Raw genomic sequence first — 21605 nt, 5'->3', positions numbered from 1 at the left:
TCTGGAGCTTTGACCGGGTGGGCGGCTACGTCATTGCCAAGGAGGTATTGCACGCTCTCACCTGGCATCAGGCATGGTAATTGCGCACGCAAGCTCTCACGCCTTGTTTTGCATTTTGCATTGAGGCTCTTTGGGCTGAAACGGGTGGGCATGGATGCAGGCCGGCTTCTCTCTGCTTTGCAATGCGGTGCGATGAGGCTGAGGAATTGCATTGTATCCAACTCCAGCACTCAACACTGTCAGGCAAGAGAGAACATGAATCACGCATCTCACTCAAGTAAGTCCAGATCATATAACCATGATTCAATCATTACTATCCAAATACTCTGATCCCATTGCAAACCAACGCCGCCCCTCCATCATGCGATCGCGTGCCCAGGTACCAGTACGTACGTGTCCATGCCCCAAACTCGCTAGCCGCATGACGTCATACCGAGTTCCCGATCCCCCAGACTTCCAGCCAGCCCACCATCAACGGTGGCTGCCCAGATCGTGAGAGAGAGCGAGTGTACCTTGCAGTAACGCTGTGCTGATCGCATGATTAATCATTATGTTTGTTACACTGGCCCTTGGTTATCGGAGTTGTTGCCGTCGCCGTCATCTCAGTCGTGGTATTCATGTTCTCGTACTTGCTGTTGGAGCAAGGATAGTGTGGTCGTTACGTCGTCAAGGGAAGTATGTACTCGCAATGCGTTGCCGTTTTGGTGGACACTCAATGCGTGTCCAGCTGGTATGTGATGTTGGTCCAACAGGATATGTGTGTTGGATCATCGGAAGAAATTAAAGATCCTACTCTTGCTCTTCGAAAACTTGTTCGAGGTGGAGTGGTTTGAAGATGCAGGCCGGGATTCGGGAGTGGGCTCTTCTTGCCGTCGCTGTTTTCTGTTTTCTATGTTTTTGGTTACCTCGGCGCAGGGAGGTGGTGCGCGTACGGTGGTTGCTGTTGATGCGTGGGAGACGGTTCTCTCGGCGACGCGAGCGCGTGATTCGGATCGTGGGAGACTGATCAGATGCGTGGAAAGACGTCGAACCTTCTTTGGTTTGCTCTGTAGTGGCTTATCGGTTGGACGCTCTACGCCTATCGCTCGGTTGGCAAGACGTCGACGTCTACTAGAAGGACGCGTGTCTTCGACCTCAAAGTCCTCAGGTAGGAACGCGGCGGGTGCGGAATGGAAGTCGACAAGTGCAGGGGTCGGCCTTCGATCAGTCGCCGATTGAGCTCGCAGGTTCCCGTTCGACATCTTATGAACGCGGCTTCCGAAAGAGTCTTCTGACCGCGTGTTGCTCGTGTTGGAAAGACTGGGTGAGCGACGCGAGAAATTGCTTGCTATGCTTGCTATGCTTAGCTTTCGCATCACTGAGTTTGCTGAAGCTCTGATTTGGTTCTCCATCCTCCGATTTGACATGCCCGGAAAGGGCAACATGTCTTTTGTCCATACGTCTTCCAATGTACTCTCGAGACGTACGCGCTCAGCTCGTCGCGGGGCAAGTATAGGGATGTGATTCGCGGAGAGGTGCGATTGAGATCGAGTTACTATACTTGGCGAAAACGTCGGAGGCGTATCGGGTAGCTTTTGTGCCTGGGTGTTCTTGATAATGACCTGACTCGTGTTGGTCTTCGCACCGAGAGTCGCCGCTCGATGGACTGACATGCGCCGTACTAGAGTATTTGCATGACCGAAGACAGGCCCAAGAGACTTGAGGCCTAGCGATAGGGATGTATACATGTCCTGCATGGTAGACTGGCCTTCGACGAAATCGTGTGTCTCATAAACAATACGCTCGCGCAGCTGCTTTTTCCAAACCTCCTCTTCGTGAGAAGTGCAGGCGCTGAAGATGAGTTCGTGTAAGCGATGGCCGTGCTCGAAGACGAATTTCCACGTATGTGGAGCAGTATGGCACTGTATGCCGCGGCCGTTGTCACATTCCTCGATGCTGGCGTTGGCAAGCCCGATTGAAGCGACGACGGTATATGGCGTATGGAACCGGCTCGCCGTCGCAAGTACAAGGCATGATTTGTACAAAACGCACACCATGTACGCACCCTTGATACGATCGGGTGTTTGATATGTCACATGTAGAGCGCCACATAGGAGGACATGCCCGAGAAGGCGAAAGACAAGAGCTCGAGAAATCTTCTGCTCTGAGAACACCAGTCGATCTTGTAGCTGCCATGTGATTTCAATGAGACGCCGGGTCTGAGGGTCATCTTTCGCCTTGTTGACTTCGCGGATAGTCTCCTGCAGCCGGAAAAGAGCTTTTTCGAGCTCGGCATGCGCTTCTGGGTCGTCGTAGACGGGCGTGTGGCGGCATAGGTCGTCGAACAGTAGAGGGTACTTGCACACCCTCTGGATTGGTTTAATCAAGAGATCTGGAAAGCTGAGCGCCTTCTTGCTACCTGCCTCTCGGTTGTTCTCCGATGCGACCACCTTCTGCAGCGCTTCGACACCGCGCTCGTATTCTTGCCAGCCATGCAGTCCTTTGCACATTGTGGTGAGATCTTGTGACATGGTCGTCCAATGCGCGCCGTACTCCTCGTATGTGAAGAAGCGTTTCATCTAGATTTGTTAGCGAAGAGTATTGTAAGAGTCGCGTATAGCTTACATGTTTGTTGAAGATCTTGGCAATGTTCCCGGCCGTCTGCGTATCCGTCACTAGGCCTCGCGGTCTGCGGTCTGGCGATCGTCCAATCTCCAAAGAATGCCTCAGCCTCCTGGCAGTCTTGTGTTCGGCAAAGCGCCCCGGCACAATGTCGGCGCTATGAAAGCGAATATGTTTGGCTTTTGTCACAGGATACGTCTCTTGGTACGCGCTTCTGGTGAAGTCTGCCTGAGGTACAACTTGGTGAAGCTCGGCGAGCAAGTCTTCGTGAAGCTGTAGAATCTGGGAGATATTCTGTTGTATTGATGATCGTGTCTGGCCTGACAGAGTAGGAAGGGCAGTAAGGATCATGAAATAGTCCTGCTTAGATTAGAATGGTAGAGTCAACCCGGTGGTAGGTAACATACGTTGATCAAGACCTTGAGGTCTGCAATGTAGCTCTCTTCCGAGGAGATCAGCTCCTCAACAACCTTGCGACGCTGTAGTGATCGAAGCCACGCGCTCTCATCAAGCACGGGCCCTAGTGCACCACGATGGCTCTCTAGTGATCTGCGCGCGTCGGAGTAGTTGCTGCTCCTGTTACCCAAGCGAACCTTCCCTGGTACTCCAGCTTCTGAGCGCGGTGCAATGCTCGCGCTGCCGATGGTCATCGAAGTCGACTTCATTGCTGTCACATAGCCCATGGACGATGTCATAGACTCCGATGTCCTGCGCACGGATTCCGACAGTCTTCCCAGCGGTCGAGAGAGGAAAGACATGCCATCAGCGGTGTCGAAGGATAGCCGTGGTATCTCAGCGACGTTATCCCTCCACCTGTGCGCGTGTCGACGCCTCAAAGTGCTCATCCACCGCCGAAAGGGCTGTGAAGATACAGAGATAGTCGCAGGCGCTTCTTCGTAGTCTTCGCGCGGCTCATCTCCGTCATTATCGGGGAGGCGACCTTGTGGCAATGGCACGTGTATGGCTTCGTATAGATTGAACAGGTGTGTCTCTTCGAAGTCGTGGTCGTCAATGTCCATGTCATCAGCCGAGCTGTCGCTGTCAGAGGAAGGTTCCGCGATTTGCTGCGAGCTGTGATAACCTCTCGCATGAGGCCTCGGCGGGACTGTGAGTCTCGAGAAAGATGGCGGTGGCCGATCTGGGCCACAGTTCCGCTTGCGTGGCTCTTCGATGACATGTCTGGTACTGAATGGGAAGCCTCCTTTCTCAGGCACAAGATCGAGGAGCGACTGAGAGGTAAGTGGTGGTGTGTTCTCGTTGCTCCGAGACCAGTCGCCTGCCCTAGTCGCCCCGAGGGAATACAATGAGCACGCGGAAGCATTGCGAGCAGTAATGTCGCTCAGGGGTGCCAGTAGTGTGTCTTTTTGAGGGGAGCAGGAGTTGAGGTATGGATTGTCGCTGAAGGACCGCTTGAGTGGGCTCTGAGGCCGGAGCGACAACACATATGTCATGTCCGTGGTCGTACGGTCGACACTGGATAGGACGGGTACGAAGGCTTTCAGCGCATGAGATAAATACTACTGCATCCAACGACGATGGCTTAAGGAGAGACAAGTGAGCTGCAGAGCGATAAGGAAGTTGGCTGAGGCATTTTGGATATGACTACTGGCTAGGACGGGAGGAAAGCGCAGAGGCGCAAAGTTCTCAAGAGCGTAATGGCGGCATCTAAGGGAAAGGGTCCAGACGGCGCGCAGTAAAGCGCATTCTACACAGGCTATTCGTTAGGGGCGAGTGGTGAGCCATCGACCAGGACCGCTAACATGGCGGCCGCGTTGCTCTCACCAAATCTCGGTAGTCGCGACTCACCATGACGGCAGAACAAGAATGTCGGTAGCCGACCCGAGCCATTGCAAGACTGAGCATTCTATGCAGCTGAAGCATACTCCTAGTTTGGCACGCACAGAGGTCACGCGCGTGTGCTTGGGATAGTGAAGTTTGGTAGAGAAGTGAGGGAGGAAAAAGGAAGGCGACCGTCCTGGCGGTTTTGCCCCGCACAGTTCAAGCTCCCTCAAGCTCCCACCCCCACATCCAAGCTCCAGCTGTACTCGGAGTAGTAAGCATCACGCACTCTCAACTCTGCGGCGGCGACGAACATCTGCACACCATGGATGATATACACGCGCCAACCGTCTCGTCTGGGCCCACGTCGGCAGGCTACTCCAATGGCATACCAAAAGAGCAGCTGACGCTGCAGGAGCTCATGGCCGAGAAGGACCGAGTAGAGACAGAGTTGAAGGCATTAGGGCAGGTGCTGGATTCGGTACGCAAATCAAGGCTATGGGCGGGATAAGCAGTTGACGTCTTGTTGTAGCATGGCGTCCGCATGAGCACCGGCCTGACCACCCTGGACGGCTTTCCACGCAGTGATATCGATGTCCCCCAGAGTAAGGAGCGGTGATCTTCGACGTCACTCAGGATCGCTGACCGTCGCAGTCCGAACCACGCGCGCGCGCATCATACGGCTGAAGAATGACTACAAGGACCTCATGTCGCGCATCGAGAAGGGCCTCCACGAGCACCACGCGCGGCTGGCAGCGCAGGCGGGCGACGCGACGACCTCCAACGGCGCCCAGGCAGGGCTGAGCGCACCGCCTGCCGCACTCGAAGCGCCCTTTGCAAAGGTCAACAGCGTGGTCCCAGACAGCCCAGCAGCGACGGCCGGCTTACAGGTGTACGACACCATAACCAAGTTCGGCTGGGTGGACTGGACAAACCACGAGAACCTGTCGCGCGTGGCTGAGGCCGTGTCGCAGAACGAAGGAGTACGTCGCATCACGCTGCACAGGATGCTGTCTTCAGTCGGGCGTGCAGCAGGCTGACAAGTGCAGATTCCCATTACCGTCAAGGCGCTGCGACCCAACCCATCGGGCGGCCCGGCAGAGACAGTTGAGATGCAACTCACACCGCGGAGGAACTGGGGCGGAAGGGGGCTGTTGGGCTGTCACTTGCTGCCCATGTAGTGTATTACAAATCACGAGATATGTCGAGCTGGGAGATACGTCGAGTGGATGGGTGGCAGGCAAGGCTGGCGGCAGCGCGCGTGGCGCACTCGGTTTGGCCAACAAGCATAGCATGATACCCGGCGTTGTTTGCTTTGGGATGAAAAGATCAAGGAATTGCTAGTAAATGACAATCTATGACTGTACTCAAGTGCAAGGCAACCCCGGGGTGTTGAGACAAAGAAGCCTATAGCTGCCTAACGCTGCCTCTGCCTCTGCCTCTGCCTGCCTGCCTGTGAGGTCAAAATTGCGGAAGGCGCCAAGAGATTTACACCGCCCGGGGCGCCAACACTTCAGCACAACAAAACCTCTTCTTGCCCACCTCACGCCCGCTACTTTCCCCACTCTTTATCACCCGTGAGTCTGCACCACCGTCTTTTGCTCAATAACCCTGTGCGACCCCGACTGATATCTTTTCTCCCACAGACCCTGCCCACATCCCCCCTCACACACCACATCACCCCGCCACAACACCCGACACCATGGCCGAGACTGCCGCAAGCTCAGTCCCTACCTTCAAGCTCGTGCTTGTCGGTGACGGTGGTACCGGAAAGGTATGACGCCCCTTGGGAGCCGTTTCGCGATAGCAGCCCGGCTATTGAGACGGCCGCGCGACTGCGAGACTGCGAGAATTTGAGACTGCGATGCAGGTTGCTAACAGCCCCACCACAGACGACCTTCGTCAAGCGCCATTTGACCGGAGAGTTCGAGAAGAAGTACATCGCGACGCTCGGAGTAGAGGTCCACCCCCTCGGCTTCACCACAGTACGTTATCCGACCCTCTGCCGCCCGCGACACGCCTGCTAACGAGACGACAGAACCTCGGCCAGATCCAGTTCGACGTCTGGGACACCGCCGGCCAGGAGAAGTTTGGTGGTCTCCGCGATGGATACTACATCAACGGACAGTGCGGTATCATCATGTTCGACGTCACCTCGCGTATCACATACAAGAACGTCCCCAACTGGCACCGTACGTGCGCCCACAACCCCCCGATACGCATTCGCTAACAGCCCCAGGTGACTTGGTCCGTGTCTGCGAGAACATCCCCATCGTCCTCACCGGCAACAAGGTCGACGTCAAGGAGCGCAAGGTCAAGGCAAAGTCCATCACCTTCCACCGAAAGAAGAACCTCCAGTACTACGACATCTCCGCCAAGTCCAACTACAACTTCGAGAAGCCCTTCCTCTGGCTCGCCCGGAAACTCGTCGGCAACCAGTCTCTCGACTTTGTCGCCGCCCCCGCTCTGGCGCCTCCCGAGGTCCAGGTCGACCAGGCCGTTCTCGACCAGTACCGACAGGAGATGGAGAACGCCGCCCAGATGCCTCTGCCCGATGAGGACGACGCCGATTTGTAGATACGGTCATGAGCTTGCTCTAGGCCACGGCTAGGGCTCTAATGGGTATACGACATGGACGAGATTTAGTGGAATGGGACAACGGATATGCAGCTCGAGAATTGAGGACATTCTTGGCGAAAACGGGGCATGCGGAGGAGGACTGGCGGAAGTATCCGACTGGAAGCGCTGGACTAGCCGGCGTTTCGACGAATGAACAATAGACTGTTCCTGATCAACCAGACTGGTGTTAATTGTGATGGAGAAAGCTTTTCGATTCTACTATTAACACGCTCAAGGGCGTTGCGACTACTACTACAACAGCACATTTCATATCCTCATTATATTCCAACTCCGCTTGCTCGGACTTTTCAATGGAATGCGCCGCCCACCGCCCAGACACGATAGAAGAAATGACGCGTGATGTCAGTATGCTCATAATACGGACAAGCAGAGTCGCATAATAGCGAATCAAAGCGACGACCGAAAAATTGACAAGTAGAAGGCTCGCTCGCTCGCTCGCTGTGGTCATGACACGACCGTTTTTGACGCGCGCGACGGAGACAACAAAGACATGAAATGATTACAACGCGCAAGTAAACAAGGACGATGCGAGACATAACGAAAGCGAAAAGACGACAAGGCACGTCTACGATTTCAGCATCCTGCGATAATGTTAGCCCAAGCCCAAACACAGCAAGCAAGTGTAGAAAAAGATCGAATACTCACGGAGCGATCAACTGCGCATACTGCTGCTGTGGCACACTCCTCCCCTCCTCAATAACACCCCTAATAACATCATCCTGCTGCAGATTGCTCCAAAGATGTATACTCATCGCCTTCTTACTATTAAACAGCGTGTGCGCCACACCCCTTACCTGCCCCAGCACCACATTCGCAATCGGCCATGTATTGCTATATTGCTGCAGCGTGCCGACATCGAGCCGAATGCTCTGCTTGATAATGTCGTCCTGGCCGTCGGGGACGAGGAAGGACCAGTAGGAGAGGTGCACGACGGACGCCATTACGACGACGCAGGTGAAGAAGGGGGTGTGGTAAAGCAGGGGTCCGGGCAGCCGGATGAGCGAGGAGATGTTTTCGGCGGACGTGAGGCACTTCGCAGTGTGGATTTCGCGGGTTTGCGTGGGAAGCAGGACCTGCCCGGGTTGCACGCATATGTTTACGCCTTCGACGCGGCCGAAACCGAGGTTGCTGCGCGGGCGGTGCAGCATTATTGTGCTGCCGGCGTTTACCATGTGGGCCTGGAAGAGCACTTCGTCGATGTGGCCGTCGTTGGAGACGATGTCTGTTTTTGAGGCCGGGAGGTGTAAGCGCCAGTTGCACAGGTATTGGTCTACGACGTCGACGGCGTGGTATTCGAAGGTGGAGTCTAGGCGCGCGCATTCGAAGACTTTTCCCAAGATGCGGATGGCGTCGATGAGGTAGGTGAAGGAGGAGAAGGTTGTGAAGTGGGGGAGGAAGGCCGAGTCGTCGTAGTCGGAGAGGGTGGAGGGGTAGGGTATTTGCTGTTTGTGGGTTGTTAGTTTAGTGATCTGTATAAGGTTTTGTGTTTGTAGTCCCAGGAGGATGGCTACCCCCACCCCACATGTATGACATGCATCGATCTGCCATCGGAGTATGACATGCAGTCAGATGATCTCATCTCGAGTACCTAAGAGCGGCACGGGTTCGCACTAAGAAGGGAAACATGCCAAGCCGATTTGACACATGTCAGATCTGATGTCAGGGGACTGGGTACTTACACCTGAAAAGTACTCGACGTTCTCACATGGCAGTGGCACGTCGGTTACGACGTCTTTCAGTCGGAATTGCACGCCGGGGTTAACGGCGGTCATCATGCCGTTGGCCGTGAACATGGACCACCATGTTCTCCGCCAACTTTCTTCCAGCTGCGGGTCGTTTTCTCCGTGCATCAGCGCGAATTCCATACGGTTGAGCCCAATCTCCAGCGTTAGGTTTTGGGCTATGGTGAAGATCTGGGCGGCGCGGGGGACTTCGTTGTGGGCGTGGAGGCCGATGGCGAAGAGGAGCAGGGCTTGGACCGACCACGCATCTCTTGGGTAGTTGTTGCTGTCTATCTGACGGTCTAACGCTTCCTTGTACATGGCCGTAGGCACCGACGGTATGTAGCTGGATCCGATGAAATGCACGGCATGTTCCAAGAGTGGGGCATGTCGTTCCTTGAAGAGTTCCACTAACCGCCGTTCCGGAAGGCAGAATGGATGTGAGTTGTAGAAGAAGTGGTAGAAGGCCTGCACAGCCGTCTCGGGTCCCAAGTGGCCAAACCGGTTCAGACGCGCGGATCCATTTAGGTTGAGTTGAGCAACTGGTGGGGCTACAGGTCGGACGCCAAGACCGTGAGTTGGGCTGAGCTGGTTCATGCCAGCATCGCCGTTGTACGAGTACTCAGGTGACGAGATGTGGCCATTGCTGGCTTGGACTTCAGATGCAGATATTCCTAATCACGTTAGATTTTGGGTTGATATTGTCGTCGTTGCGATATACCCACCATTCGGGGTCGTGGACGCGCCCGTGTCGTCCTTGGTTTTCCGCTTGCCCTTCCAGCCTCTTCGCGACTTGATGTAGGTACATTCCACGTTGTCGGTCCTACATCGGGAACATCGCACACCACCGTCGCATTTCAAGTGTCTACTGCGACATGGGACGCACGCGACAGCGACCGAGGCCCTGGTTTGGTCGTTATTTGACTGCTTCTGGCTGTTCTTCTGGCCGGTTCCCTTGCTGCCGCCGCTGTCCGACTGGGGCGTTTGCGCCGGGGGAGTCCCGCCATTGATGCTGCTCTGGGTGGTGATACTCTGTGTCGGCGACAAATGGAGCCCTAGCGAGGGCGACAATGGCGATGTGGAGTCCGGTGAGAAGTCCTGGTGGCCGCCCCAGTAAGTGGGATCTACGCCAGCCGAGATGTTCGAAGGAGCGCCGTTCATGTGTTGCCCCGGCATCGCCATGGCAGAGGGAGGCATCGCAACAGAACGGTCTACGCGCAGGCGATTCAGAATCCACGGTATCCAGGTCGGCGTGGGCTTTGCGACTGTGCGTAGGTAGAGACGTTGAGGTTGCAACGGGTGCGGGCTGCTAGTACTGTTGACCCGGCACGTGACGCCCGTCTACTCGGCCTAGCGCTGAAATCGCCAAAAGCTTCCGAAGCCTCCTTCCATCTTGCACCCAATCGGCCGTCTCCGCCCAACTCAAGACGCCAACCGCAGGACGCAAGGAGAGCCTCAGCCTCTTTGTTGTCGGCCCCTATGTGATCGTCGCCCCATTCAGCTCAGGACAGCATCTTCTGTGCAACTCCATCGTACCGTCAACCTGGCCGGCCTGCCCCGTTGCCCTTTTGACGCACCGTTGGATCCTGCCGTCGCCTGTACTTCGCTTGTACCGCTTCAACGCAAGCCGGCCGGGACTGAAACGCACAGTGGGCGAATCGGAACTAACGAGCTGTCTCCACGGCACTGCCGTCGTCCATTACTGGGCCGTTTGCGCGCATTCCCGTCACCGCCGTATCGCTAGCCTGGATTCCGCCTTCGCTTTTGCCATTTTATCGTGGGGTTAGTGGTTCTGCGCACGTTCGGCGGAAAGGGTTGAGTGTAGCGAGCCAGCTGAAGTAGTCGCCTCGCCACATGCTCTTACACGTTCCATTGGACTGTCTTAGTCACGGAAATGGTACCGCGCCTGCGACCGTAGCAGCACAGTGTGCCTCTAAGATTTCGGCTCGATGCAACCTGGCCTTGGCTATCTATGCTGCCACAGCCTTATCTGATACCAGCGATGAACCCACACACACGACGCCAAAAAGCAATCCAGCGTTCGTCTCGATTGGCCAAATTTGGGCTGTCTAGGCGCTGAACGCATATGAAAGGAGGCGTACCTGCGCGTTGCCTCTAAGCCTCGTCGACTCTCCACTAGGTTTCGCTCATTACTAGGTCTCGCTCATTACTAGGTCTCGCTCATTTCCGTGATCTGGCTACGACGTCCTGGAAACTATCAGCCATGCAGCTACTTTACGCGACAATGAAAAGTGGGCAATGATCAAGCTTGCACTGGTCGTTCAGTGAGAATTCATGGGAAATTGGGTATTAAATTTTAGTCCATGAAATGCTCGAGCACTGCGAGCTAACCATCCATGATCTATCTTGCTGCTCACAAGAGAAGAAATGCCGCTGATGCTAGGATATGCAGGGAAAGGATGATGAAGGAAACCGTGCAGGGCCACTCAGCACGCCCTTTGTCTACGACTCTACACACCTAGCTTTAGTGAAGTTCCATACGTCACCGGAACAGTCATTCAAAGACCTCTCAGCCCTCCACTGCAGCTCGGTCTCTGCTCGTCGCACCTCCGCCACGCAGAAGCCAACATCTCCAGCCCTGCGGCCGACTTCCCTGACGGGAATCTTCCGTTGTGATGCGTCCTCTAAACTCTGGAGTACCTCACGGACAGTATGTCCTCGTCCCGTACCTGAGTCGAAGTCAGTACACAGACCTTAGTGTGAGACGTTCTCATATAAGGCCTCCACTTACCAAGGTTGTACGTGCGAAATGGTGCTAAAGTACGACCGGCCGTCGAAGCTGCCAAAGCCGCAATATGGCCCCGAGCCAGATCGACGACGTGGATGAAGTCCCGCACTGCCGTGCCGTCTGGGGTGTTCCAATCTGTGCCGAAGATGTCCAGCACTGGCTTTGTCCCTGTCAGGACTGTTGCGATAACTGGAATCAGATTGCTCGGTTTCTGTCGAGGATCTTCACCCAGAATACCAGACTCGTGGCAACCAACCTGGAGTTGTTAGACACGTCTCATACGTACCCTGATCATCGAATGTACTTACCGGGTTGAAGTACCGTAGGGCGGTTATGGACCATGTGGGGTCGGAAAGCGCAAGGTCTGCCAGAATGGACTCGCACATGAACTTGGACCGACCATACGGTGATGTGAGGCCCAGAACGCCCGGCAAAACTCGGCGTTCTGCTCCGTCGCTGTCCAAGAAAGATTCTGGGTGATGCACGCACAGTTCTTCGCGCAGAGGTAGCCCGCAATTAGCACCCTCGCCATAGACTGTTGCAGAAGAGGAGAACACGAAGTTCTTGATGCCAAAATCCTCTAGCAACCCCAGAAAGTCGACCAGCCCGCAGACGTTGTTGCTGTAGTATCTTAACGGCATCCGGATGCTCTCTTCAACCGACTTGTACGCCGCGAAATGGATAACGCCGGATATTCTGGACAGTCTTTCAACGACAGGTTCTTGCGCGTCGTCCATATCCATGTCGATACCGGAGTCTGTTCGCTGCAAAGTCGAGTATGGGAATCGTGCTGGCGTAGGCGCTGGCTTGCTGATGATCGAATACGATGAGTAGCTGGCCAGTACCGTCTTCATGTGTGCACTCCTGTAATCCAGCTGACGGAAGTGCAACGCTGGCATTCGTCGCCCATGCGCCGTGCAGAAGTCAATCGCAAGACCCCGCACCCTGTTCAGGACGGTTTCGTACGAGTTACTCAAGTCATCGATGACCAGCACGTTGTAGCCTTCTTTGAGCAACTCCAATACGGTATGCGAGCCGATGTATCCCAGCCCACCGACGACCATGATGAAGGTCGACGTGGATCCATCGATGTTCAGAGGATCCGCTACTACATCGTCGTCGAATAGCACCGATCGCTGTGTTCCCGGTGTATTGAGTACTTCCGGTGTGACGGAGGGCGATAGCGAATACGTCGAAGAGGATGACGACATCTTGCACAATTATGCTTGGCGAATGAACGAATGTATGGAAGAAGAGCGAGTGCGTTGATTGTTACGGCGCTACCTTTCTCGATACGTCCGAAATTCTTTATACGCGCCACAACTCTCAACAACAGCCTCAAATCACGAGCAATTAGGCAGAAGACATCGAAGTCAGACTTTTCCTGCGCCGTCAATATTGTTTACATTGCTTGGCACAATGCGGCCTCTTCATCCCGACTCATCAGTTTCGGAGTCTCCTCAGGTCTAGCACTCTCAAAATATACTCTCGCATCGCTAACGATCCCTGTCCAATCTGCATAGCCAAGTGCGCAATACGTACCCGTGTGGTTGCATTGCCGCGTCCTCTAATCTCTCAAAATACCATCATCTGGGCCGTCAGAGATTCAACGTGGGCATACTGCGAGGCTTCGTTCGACTACTCGATCCCGGCATCTGTCAGCGTCTTCTTGGTGCCCAAACACACCCTAAGGATATCCATTACATGTTTGCGTTCGTCAGTATCCGTAAGCTGTGTTTCTCCAGATCTTACCCTCTATCGGCTCATCTCCGTTTGGGCCAGCGTCTCGTCATCGGCTCCTAGCCTGCCGTGCTCAAAGCAGAGTCATGGACGGACTCAGCTCCGTAATTGTTCCGCTCTACGTCTACCCCTCAGCAGGCGCGTGGGATCCGTTTCACGATGTGTACGATACGGTACCTCTACTATTGTCGCTACTCATCCGTACCGGGACTAACGACATGTACTACTTCCAGAGCATCATCGTTCCCTCGTGTACACTTTACAGTCGTGGTCAATGTGCATAACGGGCCAGGAGAGGGTGCACTACCGAACGCAGAATATACCGCAGCCATCGAGGCCCTCAACTCGCTCAGTAATGTACGCACTATCGGCTATGTGGCAACCACGTGGTGTACCAGGGACTTGAGTTCTGTGCTGGATGACATTGCTGCGTTTTCATTCTGGGGCGAATATGATTCCTCACTGGCTCTGAGTGGTGTCTTCGTTGATGAGACGCCTACCCAATACTCTACAGACTATGCCGTGTATCTCGATAGCATCGCTCAAGCTGTTCAAGACAGCACCGGACTAAAGGACGACTATATTGGTAAGCTCAGCCCGTCTTCTTCTGTATTGAAAGTAAGACCGTCACCGAAGCCGGCTTTCGAGGCCCCTGTCGTGTTGCTGTACACTTTACCATGCGTCCTCAAATGGGTCTCTTTCTACTGCAGGCGAAAAGAACCATCATTGTCCAACTCCGGCAGTTACATGAGCGTAAGGCTGACACTGCACTATAGTTCACAACCCTGGCGCTCTTCCAGAGCCTCGTTACTTTGATGAGACATTGTTCACTGGGCCGGACTTGAGCGTTGTTTTCGAGAACTCATTTTCCAATTGGACGACTGAAAGTGGCGATCTCTTCAAGGCGACGGGTTCATATGATCGCGAAAAGCTTGCGCTGCTTGTGCACTCCACACCGGATTTGTCGATTCTTGAGACCGCTAGTACGCTATTGCAATTACTAGCCGTAGGCCGCGGCATCTGGTTAACAGGTAGCTCGAACTATACCGAGCTCGACGGTGTGCTACCTGCGTTTATCGAAGGCTTGGATGCGCTGTTGAGTTGAGGGTCACAGCCTTGGAACTGAATGATGTAGATATCAGGTCATCGATCGCTTAATCCACGCAAGACACCCACGTCTTCGACAGTTGTCCTTTCTGTGTCAGTCTCAACTACTTCATCGGCTACGAGCACTTATGCGGCAAGCCTTAATCACTTGACTACACTGTCTAGAGACCTGGGGCTGAGTGATCCTGATCTTCGGATTGAAGCTGGCATGCAGAAGGAAAGGATCTTCTGGTCACGACTGCTTCGTACTACCGTGGCTTTCTCAACAGCGAGCCGGCTAATGCGCCGTGACGAGGCGTGTCAAGAGCGGTCCGCGATGTAAGAAGTCCTTCCGTGACACAAGCGGTCCGCCACTCCGTCGGTTGAATCCGAGGAAAGCTTACGAGAAATTATCCCAGCTACACAATGCCGTCTTCAAACAAGCAACGATCATCGAAAAACCCGCCTTCAAATTTTCGACTACCAAGTATTCATCTGGTTGGCTCTAATATTACCCCGAGAGCTCCCCTGTTTGCCGCTTTAGGCGGCAGATCTAGCTCACTCAACCCCTGCGCGTTTCCCCGGATCAAACAAACAAGCCTTTCGTCCTGCACTAGAGCTGCATACACACTTTATTTCAACCTTGGCCTTCATTTCGAAATTCAATCTCTGCTGCGTACCGCGTCGGCCCATGTCTATTTGTGCATCTTCCCAAGCGATGCTCCAGGCTTCGATATTGACACTTTCCTTGATGTATGTCATCCTTGGATGAGCACCGGAGTTACTTCGCGACGTGATGGAGACCAAGTACCGGCGGCTCTGCGAAGACATACAATGAACGTGCTGCATGGATAGGTGTAGAGGGCCGAAGTCGTGCCGCCATGACTGCTACCTCGCGGCCTGTCGCGCTCCTCCGCATCATGCTTCTAACCTTCGCTTACAGCATACTGTGCAGGTTTCTCGTTCCACATGAACCTCTCTAGCTGCATTCAAAGGATGCGTCCGTTGCGCTTCCGTTCGGTTGGGTCTGGAAGCGAGATGCCAACTTTCGGATCACACCACAAGCAACACGAGGTCAACAACACGAAGCAAACCTCATCCAAGATAGCTCTTGACACGTATGGCTATTTACAGCCATTCGTCCTGCCAGTTCGCTAGGCCTTCACAGGTAGAGAACAAAACACGATGAGACGACGCCATTGCGCGTGATCAGCCTCGCTAAATGACGACATCGATATGCGGGACTCACCTACCTATATTGACAAGAGCTCTCGTAAACCACGCATACTGGCTTGTAGGGACGTACAAAATATACATCCAGTAGACTGCGTAGCGGAGTCTATTCGCCTCATGCTAATGTTTCAGTTACACAGAGTGGATCCCAATATATGCGGCAGGACCCGACTACCGAATACGGAAAGTCAATTGGCGTGATCGCAACCACACGAACGACTTTCGATACTCTCAGAAGCTCGTATCGCACGCCGATACGGTGGATATACCGCCCACGGTGGCTTGCATTAAGGGAAGGATTCGTGTAACGTGTATTCTAGTTCGCTAGTACAAACAAGAACAAATAGAGTGCGCCTTTAACTTAGACTATAGTCTAGTTCTAGTTTATACTAGTCTTTAAGATAGTACTTTAGTATATAGTATAATTATAATAGCTTTAATATTATTTACTAAAGTATTATTTAGTATATTACTATAGTACTATAGTTATTAGTAAAGCTAATAATTTAAAGAAATACTATTAGTTACTAAAAAATACTAGTAACTATTAAATAATAGAGTTAGTTAAATACTAGATATATAATATTAAACTATAATTAGATATATTATTTTAAAAAGACTAGAGATAAATTACTACTAAGCTATAATAGTAATTCTAAAGTATTTATACTTATAGCTAAGTTAGCCTAGGCCTTTATAAGCTAAAGTTTAATATTATTTTTTTTCTTAGAGTAGATTACTTTTAATCTAACTCTAAGTATATATAATAAATAGAAGAGAGTAAGTAAAGCTTAGAATAGACTATTCTAGTCTATAATAGCCTATACTAAGTATTTATAAGTATAATACGCTTATAGAAAGTAGAAATCTTAGTAGAAAAATTTAGTAATCTAGAAAATTATAAAATTGCGTATAAATATATTTTTCTACGCTAGTAATACTAGCGTAAAGCTATATATCTAGACTATTTCTAGCTAGTTAGATTTCTTTTTTCTATTCTCTACTTCTTAATTACTTTATAATAGTAAGTATTAGCTCTTTTTATTTATTATTTCTAAAATTCTAAAAAGGTTTAAAGTAATCTATTATAGCTTATTTTAGAGTATAATAAAGTAGTTTAGTCTAAATTAAAAGTTTCTAGCGTAAATTATACTAAATTACTACTAACTAGCCTCTAGTACTCTAACTAAGACTATTATAAGAGTTATATAAAGATTAGATAATAATATTATATTAAATTATAATGTTATTATAGTAAGGCTTAGAAGAAGTACTTAGAGGTAGAATATATATATATAGACTATTAGCCTAAGGTAGACCTAACGCCTAAGAAACTAAACTATTATATATTCTTTTCTAAAAGCGCTTAAAGTTCTAACTAAGTATTAAGAATATTAAAATAGAATTCTATAGGTCTAGCTATATCTTCTAAGAAGAACCTAGACTATATACTCTAACTAAGAAGTAAGATATAATATAATACTATTATAAGGCGTATAAGTAATAGAGAAATAAAAAGAAATAAAGGTTATAAAGTTAATAAGAGGTATAGAGGTAGTATATATTCTTATATAAGATAGAGGTCTTAAGTAGAGTAGAGTCTAGAAGTAAAGTAGAGTCTAGAAGTAGAGTAAAGTATAAGAGTTATATAGAGATTAGATAATAATATTATATTAAATTATAATATTATTATAGTAAAGCTTAAAAAAAGCACTTAGAGGTAAATATATATAGTGTAGACTATTAGTCTAAAGTAGGCCTAACGCTTAAGAAACTAAACTATTATACGTTCTCTAGTAAAAAACACTTAAAGTTCTAACTAAGTAGATAAAATAAAAAAGATATTATCTATCTTCTTATATAAGGCTATTAATAGATAACTTAAGGTCTAAGAGCTAAGATAAGTAGATATAAGAGTTAATATAAAAAGCTAATAAGAAGGTAATAGAACTAATAGTAGTAATAGCGTTATAGATTTTTTAATATACTAGAGTACTTTAAAGAACTCTATATTAAGTAGAAGTTTATAGTATTAAGTAGAGTAATAAGTTACCTTAGAGCTACTATTACCTATAAAGATTAAAGTTAGATAGAGATATATATTATAATTACTTTAATAGGTAGAAGTAATATAGTTAAGTAAATTTATAAATAACTAGCTAGTTCTTTCTAAGTATATAAAGTCTAATAAGTAGAGTAAAGTAACTATAAGCTTACTATAGTTATTATACGCGTAAAACGTATTATAAAAGCCTAACTTATTAGAGTTATAGTTATAAAAGTTCTAAACTAATTTCTTACTTTCTTAGAGATTAAAGTAAGGTTACTAGTATAGAGATTAATTATTATCTACCTACTTAACCTTATATTATAAATAACTACATTAGTAGATATAGAGGTTAGTTATATTATATTATATATAAGAGTCTAGAATCTAGATAACTATAAACTCTATCTTACTATTATTAGTAAGATAAACCTCTAGTAGCGCGTAATCTCTAGCTTATAGCTAACTAGGTAGCGCGTTATCTTTATATAGCTATAAGAGCTAAGAGTAGAAGACTAGAAATAGCGCCTTAAGACTATCTAGAAAGTTTAGTTTATAAGCTATATAGTTAATAATATAAGTAATCTAATAAAGACTTATATTCTTATAGTTTAGAGATTTTACTAGCCTTTTAGTGTGTATATATTACATATTAAAAAGTATCTAGTTACTTACGTTAAAGTAGAGTATAGAGTAGTAATAAACGTTAGTAAACTTCTTTATCTTATCTTAAGTCTAAGTAATCTTATTATAGAGGTACTATTATATTATATTAATATAATTAGTTAAGGTATTAGTAGCGCGTAACTACGTAGAGGTAGGTATAGTATTAGTAATAGCGTAGAGAGGCTCTAAACTAGAACGTAGCTAGTAGCTCTTTATAGCCTAGAATAGAGAAACTCTAGTTACTAAGCTAATAGCTAAATTTAACTTAAATTCTACTAAAGGTAGTAGCTAGGCCTAGTTATTCTAGAAGTAGTTAACGTAGAAGCGTAGGTACTATTTAAAGTCTATATTTATATTCTTAGTCTAACTATCTATCTCTAGATAATATATAGTACTAAGCTTAGATTACGTATCTACTTACTTATATAGATAGCGCTAAAAGTATAAAGTAAACTAGTAGTTTTAGTTAGAGATAAAGGTTTTAGAATACTTCTTCTTTCTCTAAATATACTTAAGAAACTTATTAATAATAGTAGAGACTTCTATATTTTCTATAGCTATAAACTTTTTTTTCTTAGAAAGCCTATCTATAATAACTATAATATAGTAGTAAGAGCGTCTATACTATAAGAATAGTAGAAGAAAGGTAATAAAGTTAATAGAGATGTTTTTCTAATACCTCTCTAGTATAGGTAGTAGGTATAGTAACTTATACTTTGTATAGTAGTTAACCTTTAAGTAATAATAAGTTATATAGTTATTAGTAAATCTTATAATTATATTAGTTATACTCTACTAGTAATACTACTAACTTAACTATTAATACGTAGTAGTGTAGCTACTATAACTATCTAGTAAAGAGTTATAGATATTCTTAATAACGTAAGTCTATAGCTTCTTACTAAATAGAATAAGTAGCTTATTATTATATAGAAATAACTTACTATTATTACTTAACTCTAAGTCTTCTAGCTTAAGCCTTACGCTTTTAATAATAAGATAGTAGAGTATATAATAGTTACTATTATTAAGTATATTCTAGATAGTAGTAAGTTATATATTAATAGAGTAGAGGTAATTAAGAATATATTATATTAGTAGGTTATCTGCGCCTTTAATATTATTATAGAGATTATATTAACTCTTTAAAAATAGTTTAGAGAGTTCTACTATAAAGTAGTCTAGCTATAAACTACTTTCTTTAGACTTATACTATAGAGTAAGAAGTAATAGAATGTTATACTTAGAGTCTTCTAGATAGAGACTAGCTAGCTTTATAGTATTATAGCTTCCTCTATTCTAGTAGTAATTACTAAGAATAACTTAGTATTAGTGTTATACTTAGTTATCTATAATATACTTAGGTAGGTTCTTTATATAATAAGTAAAGCTATTAGATTTAGTGCTTTACTTCTCTAGTCTATACTTTACCTTAAAGTTAAATTCTTTTAAGAACTTAGTCTACCTAGTCTATCTATAATTAAGATAACGCTTTATATAGAAGTATTTAAGGCTATAGTAGTTAGTAAGAACCTTAATAGTGTCTATAGTTCTAGAGAGCTCTAGACGCTATTTCTTAAATACTTAGACTATAGTAAGAAGTTTCTTATTATAGATCTTATAATTATATTCTATAGGTGTTATCTTTTTTAATAAGTACGCTATAGAGTAGATAGATTTATTAGATTAGATTTATAAGAGAATAGCTACGTAAATATAGTCTAATATATCTATCTTAAGAATACTCTTAAGATCTAGGTTAAAATAGGCTAGAACTATATTACTATAGAATACTTTCTTTAACTTATTAAATAAGTATATAGTATTAGGTATTATTTAGAACTAAAATAGGTTCTCTCTAGTAAGATAAGTAAGTAGTTTAGTAATATTAGAGAAACTATAAATAAAGTAATAATAGAAGTTTATAAATCTTAGAAAGGCTTATATATTCTTAAGAGTTCTAGAGAGCTACTAGTCTTAAATAGCGCAGACTTTCTTAAAGTCTATTTTAATTCTATCTAAAGTAATAATAAGGCTAAGAAACTTAACTTTCTATTTAATAAACTCTAATTTAAGTATATTTATAGAGAGTCTAGCGTTAGAGAGATATATAACTACTTATAGAAGGTAGTTATTATACTCTTTTCTAGTTTTACTAAAGATAATAATATTATCTAAGTATACTATATAGAATTTATCTAAGTATTTATATAAAATATTATTAATATATACTTAGAAAGTCTCTAGGCTATTATATATACTAAAAGATATAACTATATATTAATATAGTCTATAGAGAGTAATAAATATAAAAAGATACTTATATTCTTTATATATACGTATCTTATTAAAAGTAGTAATAATATTAACTTTAGAAAAGTACTACGCCTTAGCTAACTTAGTAAGTATATTATAGATTAGTAGTAGTGTATTTCTATTTTTAATAGTATGTGTATTAAGTTCTTAATAGTTAATATAAATATAAATGCTCTTTCTAGGCTTCTTAACTACTAATAAAGGTATAGCCTATTTAGATATACTACGCTTAATATAGCTCTTCTATAATATATTATTAATATATAACTTAACTACTCTAGCTTTATTCTAGAATAGAAGTCTTAGTTACTATAAGAAAGGTTGTAGTAGGTAGCCTATATTAGAGTTAAGTTAGATCTTAATAGTATAGTTAAGCTTATTCTACTATAGAGAGACCTTATTAGCCTTTTATAGGTTAAAGCTATAATAGAGAGAATAAAAAATATAAAGAAGCTTAGATAGAATTTTATCTTTAGATATAAATAGTTATTCTATATAATTCTAGAATTTCTTAAAGTTCTTAGATAGCACCTTAGCGCTAGCTATTTAGAGCTACTAAGTATCTATCTATTTCTAATCTATTATATTATAGAGCCTTTTAACTTTCTCTATAGAAGTTATATATACTTTATCTCTATAGATTACTACTATAGTAGTAACCTAACTTAAGATAAAAAAGATATTAATAGAGAGAGGCGCCTTTAGATAGCGTGTTTTTTTCTATTTATAGAAAGGTAGTGTAGTAGAGTAATTAGAAGTATCTCTATTAGAATAGGTGCTTAATGTAGTTAATTATATTATGTGTATGTAGTTGTTGTTCTTGTCTAAACGCTGTTTAGACCTAGCTTTCTCTAGCGCACTAACTCTTAAGCCTAATAGCTATTTAGCCTATTATTATATTACTAGTTTTACTACTACATCTCTTCTACACTTAAGAAGAAGGCCTTCTCTTCTTCTTAAGCATAAATAAGAGAATAGCTCTTAGATATTCTCTTCTACTTATTACATTACTAGATTCTATCTACTT

At 46.3% G+C, this 21605-nt stretch overlaps 6 protein-coding genes across 6 annotated transcripts; 3 read left to right on the top strand and 3 right to left on the bottom strand.

Annotated features, from left to right (window-relative positions):
* Positions 1-767: 767 nt before the first annotated feature.
* On the bottom strand, positions 768-4052 carry J4E88_008416 (uncharacterized protein; the record flags this gene model as incomplete). Its single annotated transcript, XM_049402026.1, has 3 exons — positions 768-2558; positions 2605-2961; positions 3009-4052. 3 exons carry the CDS (start codon positions 4050-4052, stop codon positions 768-770), a joined length of 3192 nt encoding a protein of 1063 aa, XP_049252124.1.
* A 653-nt stretch (positions 4053-4705) lies between these two features.
* J4E88_008415 (uncharacterized protein) lies at positions 4706-5561 on the top strand (the record flags this gene model as incomplete). Its single annotated transcript, XM_049402025.1, has 4 exons — positions 4706-4861; positions 4913-4985; positions 5035-5363; positions 5430-5561. The coding sequence occupies 4 exons, from the start codon at positions 4706-4708 to the stop codon at positions 5559-5561; spliced, it is 690 nt and encodes a 229-aa protein (XP_049252123.1).
* Positions 5562-6082: 521 nt separating this feature from the next.
* Positions 6083-6957, top strand: GSP1 (GTP-binding nuclear protein gsp1/Ran; the record flags this gene model as incomplete). Its single annotated transcript, XM_049402024.1, has 4 exons — positions 6083-6154; positions 6273-6365; positions 6419-6572; positions 6620-6957. The coding sequence occupies 4 exons, from the start codon at positions 6083-6085 to the stop codon at positions 6955-6957; spliced, it is 657 nt and encodes a 218-aa protein (XP_049252122.1).
* Positions 6958-7661: 704 nt separating this feature from the next.
* On the bottom strand, positions 7662-9923 carry J4E88_008413 (uncharacterized protein; the record flags this gene model as incomplete). Its single annotated transcript, XM_049402023.1, has 5 exons — positions 7662-7742; positions 7815-8462; positions 8700-9415; positions 9467-9564; positions 9628-9923. 5 exons carry the CDS (start codon positions 9921-9923, stop codon positions 7662-7664), a joined length of 1839 nt encoding a protein of 612 aa, XP_049252121.1.
* A 1281-nt stretch (positions 9924-11204) lies between these two features.
* On the bottom strand, positions 11205-12701 carry J4E88_008412 (uncharacterized protein; the record flags this gene model as incomplete). The annotated part of the gene is made up of 3 exons (XM_049402022.1): positions 11205-11431; positions 11494-11746; positions 11799-12701. 3 exons carry the CDS (start codon positions 12699-12701, stop codon positions 11205-11207), a joined length of 1383 nt encoding a protein of 460 aa, XP_049252120.1.
* Positions 12702-13389: 688 nt separating this feature from the next.
* On the top strand, positions 13390-14335 carry J4E88_008411 (uncharacterized protein; the record flags this gene model as incomplete). The annotated part of the gene is made up of 3 exons (XM_049402021.1): positions 13390-13393; positions 13496-13816; positions 14007-14335. 3 exons carry the CDS (start codon positions 13390-13392, stop codon positions 14333-14335), a joined length of 654 nt encoding a protein of 217 aa, XP_049252119.1.
* Positions 14336-21605: the final 7270 nt, after the last annotated feature.

This window comes from Alternaria novae-zelandiae (assembly GCF_023758075.1).
Source record: "Alternaria novae-zelandiae strain BMP 2774 chromosome Unknown scaffold_19, whole genome shotgun sequence".
Classification (NCBI taxonomy): Eukaryota; Fungi; Ascomycota; class Dothideomycetes; order Pleosporales; family Pleosporaceae; genus Alternaria; species Alternaria novae-zelandiae.
Note: the sequence above shows the minus strand (reverse complement) of the source record. Positions and strands in the feature narration are given on the sequence as shown.